Raw genomic sequence first — 6920 nt, forward strand, 5'->3', positions numbered from 1 at the left:
AACATTTGCGATGCAAAAAGTAGAAATGATTTGAAACAATAACGTGTAGCTTGAAGGGTATTTTTACTAGATAGCATAATAATAATAATAATAATAATAATAGCGCAAACATTTAAACAGTTATCATGAGGCAATTTTTTAAATCTTGGCACATACCTAATATATATGATATCATAAATATATTAAACAAATCCCATCTTGGGAAATTTGAATCGAAGTGTCAATAGAACAGTTAATACATACGATTCCACATAATCAGTCAAGCAAATTGTTTAAAAAAAAAAGTCTGACACGACAGAGCAAATATCGGCCTGAAAAATTTCCAACGTCTTTTTTCCCAGCACAGTCTTGTCTTGTGAAACTGTCCCAGCAGCGTATTCCACAAAGATTTCTCAATAAATTTTTGTTCACGTCTTTTTGGTCAAAGTCACATGAGCGGTTTAATCGCGTTGCGCTGCGCTCTCCAGGATCGAGCCTTTGGTCGTGCTCCAGGAAACAGCCGTGTTGCTGTTGTGCGCTTGGTCCAAAGTGCTGTGTTTGAATAAGGGATCATGGAAAACGCCATCCATCCAGTGTCTCAACGTGGTGACCGGCGAGTCCTGCTGCTTGTCCGGGACTTTACCAGGCGGCGAGGATGAACCGGGGATCGCCGGCTGACATCGAAGCATGCATGACGAGAACTCGGTCGGATTGAGGGAGGTGGCGGTTTGGGCCAATGACCAAATCCGTGGCTTGCTATCAAGAGTCTGGTGGTCTTGCTGGAAACAAATTTTGGTATTCCCGTTGGGATTGTGCTCGCAGTCTCGGCTCGGAGTTTTCAGGCAGCTTTTGGGCAAATCGGTGTCTCTTTCCAATGAGGTTCTAATCAACGGTAACTTTAAAGTGTCCCCTTCGAGCGAGGGTAGCTTTAGGGAAGTGTCCTTGAGGTGCTCAGGCAGTGTGTTCATGTGGGCGTTTACGTGGAACTGATGCTTCATGTCGCACTCGGAGCTCTCTGACTCGATGGCATCAAAGTCGTCCAGGTCACTCAGCTGAAGGTCCTTTTCGTCTCGACTTCGGCTCTCTGAGAAAAGAATAAAAAATAAAGATTTGCATCACAAAGTCATTGAAGACCTTTTGTTTTGTTTTGTTTTTTTGTCTCGTCCATGACAGTGAGATGGCAGAGTATTTCCTGAAGGTCCTCGCTTTTTTTTCTTTTGTCTGCTTTGAACTTGAATGTAAACTTTTGACCAGAAAATGTAGCAGTAAAATAACAAAGGGTATCGGAAAATGCATTCCACACTATAACCTTGCGATCTCCACCAAAGTGGAAAAGTTACGATTGCAAGAAAGTTCGCAAACTCAAACCCAAGCCAAAATAGAAGAATGGTTGTGTTGCAATCACTGAATTTTACAACACAACTGTGTTTTGTACTTTTTACTCCACCACAAATGCAAAAGTTTATGATTTTTCGCAATTAACGTCAAAGAAACATAATTTTACGTCAAATCTGTCCTCATCCGAGCTCCTTAAAAGTCCTCATTCTGCTTTCCAAAATTATACTTGCAGGAGTCTCAGAAAAGGTCTCAATCCTGTAAAGTACTGCAAGTTAAGCTAGCTAGCTTATAGCTAGGCATCTATGTACTGGAAGTTACCCCGATATTCACAATTATCTTATGATGATGTTTCATGTTTAATCTGCAATCAGATAATGTTACAGTTCCCAAAATCTTTAACCAGGAGAGACTTCAGGACGGAGAAGTTTCGCAAAAGCACCAGGAACTAACTGTATCTTTAAACCTTACTCGAAATGGATAAAAAGGACGACGTGAGATATTTTAACTGATCCGTAATCAAGAGCAAATTCCTGTTGGACAAGAAGATGAAAAGACTTCCTGAAATGCTGTTTTCGGAAACGATTATCGATTACTTTCAATGTTGATCATTTTCCGAGAACAGCGCCACATGCACGTTGTTTAATTCTGTCCATGCTGAATGTCTGCAAAGTAGTGAACATCCTGTGAATGAAAGTTAACCAAGCAGCCATATTGGTGGAAAGGAAATAAACTGGGAAGAATTTGAAATGCAGATTGAAATTTGGATCCGAGTTCACTTTCAGGGTTGAAACCGAATGTTTGCTCAAAGTGTACATGGAGTAAAAAGCAGGAATTACGTCATCTATAATGCAAAGAGTGGCTCAGAAAAAAAAAAAGTTTCGATTAGGGATAAATATCCATTTGTTCCTGGCTTGAGTTAATAAAACCTGAACCAGGAACATTTCTGAATGCTAACTCGGCAAATTTTGATCATCTAACGAATGCTAATTCTCTTCCTCCAGTTTGTACACTTGTAGCTTGGACACTTCTCCTAAATTAAACATCTTTGCTATGATGATCATGAACTGGATGCTGAAAGCTCCAAGAGAACGCAGAAAGCTGACCGTCATCGTTCGCGTCACTTTTGATCTGCTCCTCTGGAGAGCCGTCATCATCGTTGTCGCCGCATCTCTTCTCGTCCGAGCCTTTGTTCCTCGGCGCCCACGTCATCTTGTTCTCCTTTTTGAGTCTCCGTCTGGCGTTGGCGAACCACGTGGAGACCTGCGTGAGCGTCATCTTGGTGATGATGGCCAGCATGATCTTCTCGCCCTTGGTGGGGTACGGGTTCTTCCGGTGCTCCTGCAGCCAGGCCTTCAGCGTGCTCGTGGTCTCGCGTGTGGCGTTCTTCCTCCTCGTCCCTCCATCCATCGAGCCATACCTACAGCGCAGGAAACACCGTTTTATTTATTTATTTATTTCGCTTTCAATGCAATTTGTCGTGTAAAAAAGCCCCTCAGGGAAGCGCCATAAAATAAACATGGCCTGCGTTTTCTCAAGTCATGCACTTCCCTTTATGTAGGTTAAAAGCTCTGGGACGGCGTTTAGGCTTCGATATGAAGATAAACTGAGTGTAAAAATTGTTTTATTGACCGCAGACAGCATTTTAAATGGACGGCATTTCATTTCCAAACAAAGTATACCTACTTCCGTGACATCGCTAACAACGTTGTGACTTATGAGCTACATCACACAGAGCTATTTCTCTCTGTCTAAAATGTACCAATACATATTTACTCGCAGATCTTTTGAACGGAATAGACTATCACAGCTTTCCTTTCACACAAATTCAGTCTTTCATCATGAGCTTCCTTTCTTGGCAAACTTCCGAGCATCAAAAACCGATTAGCATCTCTGAAATGTCACGCTGAACTAATCTGATATGCGGCTAATTATCTGATCGATACGCAACAAGGTTTCTGATAGAGTTTGATTAGCACATTAGCAAATTGGGAAAGCGCTAATGATAAGGCGGGCGGGGTAAATGTTCAGCACCTGTCGTATTGGTACTGCCCCAGAGTGGGATCGTAGGGGTAGTACGCAGCAGCCGCGGCCTGGGTGATGCTCGCAGAAGCAGCGCTGTCTTTTGCGTCGAAGGCACCCTGCAATCACACACACACACACACATCATCATCATCATCATCATCATTGAGAATGGATTCAAAAGAATGCAGTTTATTTCACAAATAAATTTTGCTGGGAGGAAAAAAATTGTTATGCTTTCAAAAAAAACCCCACTGATTATATGCAATAGTGTTTTCCTTATTGTATTTCTTCCTTTTTTTATTAATTAGATCTTGTGTGTGTGTGTTCATTGATTTCCCACTGATGTATTCATGCAACATGCTCAAGAAATACACCGAATATTTCTTTTGCCTTCATCAGAAAGCAGATTAAACTTGATTTGCAGACAGGGATCACATCCAGAGAATGATATTTATCTTCATGTTGATTTATTCCTGAACGTTTCGTGTGTCCGGATGTCGTCACCGTGTGTGTATCATATCAATATCACTTCCTGCTTTTGGAAGTAATCCAGTTGGACCGCAGTGAGCATTATTTATCCTTGTGAACACTCAGTATGGCTTTTACAGCGACGAGAAATAAATCACAACCGTCACAAGGTTGATAGCAGGTGATTTATTTCCATGCTAAATAAATAAATAAATAAATAACTGGAAATGCATATGGATATGCATCATACACCTCTTTATTTACACTCCGGATTCTGATTTCTACTTTTATTCCTATTATTATTATTATTATTATTATTATTATGCTTATTATTAGTAGTAGTAGTAGCATGGCAACAGTCATGACTGAAATAACTCCGATCCCATGATAATGACAAATCATTCAGAAAAAAAAAGAATAATAACAGCCACGAGTTTCACAGTAACAGACCAAACTGGAGCCTTTCCACTTGATTTGAGTCAGTAAACGAACCTGAGCTGAAATCATGACGTGTCGTGTGATGATAGTGATGTCATGTGACAGAATGAGAGGAACGCAGTGTGAGTTCTGAACGGTGGTGATGATTAGATCATGCAGTCTTTAAAATCTACACTTTATGGTAGACTTTAGTTCCAATTGGATGACTTTTTTTTTTAAATATTAAAGCACTTTGTCACCATGGAAACATTAGGTGTGGAGGTTTGAAGGAGTTTTGCTGTCATCTAATTGACATGACTTGATATCGCACACACATACACACTTTCACACAGACTCTTATAGATTTCTGTTTTATGACTTCTCCATTATCAAGTCAAAACATTACAAAAACATTTTAGAGTTCTGAATGTTCGTGGGTTTTTTTTTCCAGCACAAAATTAAATGTTTGTTTGTATCTGAGCAGCATATTCCATCCATAAGAGAGCACTTTTCAGATTAAAAAAGAAAACATAATGAAGGCTATTTTTTTTTTGGTACAAAATGAAGTAGTGAGTGTGACGAAGTGTCCAGAAGAACTGTGGCTGGTTCTGAAGATGCTCAGTAAAACCTACAGCTCATTTCCACATAAAACTGCACTCACTGGACCTGAGACTATTTTTTTTTTTTAAAGCAAAGGGAATTTTGTCTCACACCAAATACTGACTTTATGTTGGTTTATTTTGGCTTACTGATTACTATTTATAGTATTTTTTAATGTTGAAACATTTAATTTCATTATTTTTTCAGCCATTTTTGGTCGACAGCATTTCTTTACAAACTTTTGCACAGAAATATATATATAACTATATATATATATATATATATATATATATATATATATATATATATATATATATATATATAACTAGCAGTTATTTTAAATGTATATATCCTGACCAGATCAGCACCAGAGAGGTGAATTGGAAGGAATCACATCCTCAGTACACTGACACTTATTCAGTCACTGACTGTAAATACTATCACTGAAACATTTATTAATTTTTGCTGAAATTTCTCTTAAAGCAGAAAACAATGTTGTTGTTTTTTGTTTGTTTTTTAAAGTCAACTCAAATCAATATCTGGTTGAGTTGCAAGAAAAGTGAAATCAAAAGAGAAATCAAAAGAGAAATACTACAGCTATGCGTCAGGTTTAATTTGCTTGTCTGACGTCATGCTGTCATGATGATGAACTCCACATTTAAGGGCAGGAATTTGGAGTAGATGCATGTGTGCAACATAACACAAAGAAAGAAAGAAAGAAAGAAAGAAAGAAAGGTTTTTTTTTCCTCACCAGAGAGTAAAACGCTGAGGCCTCAGTGCCGTATGTGACGTAATTTCCGTAGCCCTGTCCGCTGGTGTATGGGTTGCTGTAGACGCCGAGCTCGTGGCGCGCGGTGGCCAGCAGCCTGCTCTCGTACACGGGGCAGTAAACCGGAGCCTGGGGCGGGGGAGGGGGGGGAGGAGGAGGAGGGGGAGCCGGGGCCGGTGCGCACGAGCCAGACTCGGACACGGAGCGAGCACGAGACTCGCAGCACGACGTCAGAGAGTTGGTGGGCATGAGGAACTGGAGGAAGGACAGAACTCATCACCATCATCATAATACGAGTCAGAAAAAAAAAAATACGTCAAAAGCATCCACAGACAGTCAGACAGACAGACAGACAGACAGACAGGTGCACGCACTGTGTGTTCCTGGTCATGGGATTTGATCATTTTTCTCCATAAGTTTGACTTCAACTTCTCTGAGCTGCAAACATTCAGGACGCGCCTTCAGCATCCCTCCAGCACACACACACACACACACACACACACACTCTCTCTCTCTCTCTCCCCCCTTATTCCCTTTCATTCAAATTAAACCTGGGAAATGTTCAGCATTGAAGAACATGGAGACAGTTTGGAGGAGAAAAAAAAATTAAAGAAACACACCGAAAAAAAAATTCAGGAACTTTTTTTTTTAATATGAATTGGAGGCAAAGTGAGCATTAATTCACCTTCATAATAATAATAAAGCCCCTGTAGCTACCTATTGTTTTTGACAGAAAGAGAAATATGTGAAGAAACAAATAGCTTTATGATATAATTTTTTTCACTGTCCATGAGGAAGAGGTTTTATTTTAAAAAAATCTTCCTGCAAGGTTTTTTTTTAAGATTATTATTATTATTATTATTATTATTATTATTATTATGGCTTCTATCCTTGTTTTTTCCCTGCTTTTCAGAAACCTTTATGCAAAATGATGTTAAAGTGAAAAAATCTTCCCTGAAACACACTTTTAATGATTTAAAACCCTGTCAGAGAAAAAAGGGACCGAGTGAAACCTTCCTGCCTTCAGAGAAACACAAAACACACACCAAACAAAACACACACAACAAAACACACACCGAACAAAACACACACTAAACAAAACACACACCGAACAAAACACACACCAAACAAAACACACAACAAAACACACACAACAAAACACACAGCTCTTTTTGTATATTTTCTTTTCTTCATCCAAGGTTTCCTCAGGTATGTTGATGGAATTTGAGGAACCTTCATGTATTTAGAGAACAAACATGACTCAGTCTCTCTCTCTCTCTCTCTCTCTCTCTCTCTCTCTCTGAAAGACAGTTTATAAATCAAGTCA

General features: G+C 39.5%; 1 protein-coding gene across 1 annotated transcript in view; it reads right to left on the reverse strand.

The window, feature by feature from the left end:
• Positions 1–440: 440 nt before the first annotated feature.
• The window catches only part of irx4a (iroquois homeobox 4a), a 7411-nt gene continuing 931 nt past the window's right edge, over positions 441–6920 (reverse strand). Inside the window, exons 2-5 of the mRNA XM_060920362.1 lie at positions 5576–5848; positions 3349–3455; positions 2421–2734; positions 441–1063 (exon numbers count right to left, since the gene is read on the reverse strand). Of these exons, the coding sequence (XP_060776345.1) occupies positions 441–1063; positions 2421–2734; positions 3349–3455; positions 5576–5848 (1317 nt within the window). The remainder of the gene's footprint in view (positions 1064–2420; positions 2735–3348; positions 3456–5575; positions 5849–6920) is intronic.

Source organism: Neoarius graeffei, chromosome 5 (assembly GCF_027579695.1).
Source record: "Neoarius graeffei isolate fNeoGra1 chromosome 5, fNeoGra1.pri, whole genome shotgun sequence".
Taxonomy (NCBI): domain Eukaryota; kingdom Metazoa; phylum Chordata; class Actinopteri; order Siluriformes; family Ariidae; genus Neoarius; species Neoarius graeffei.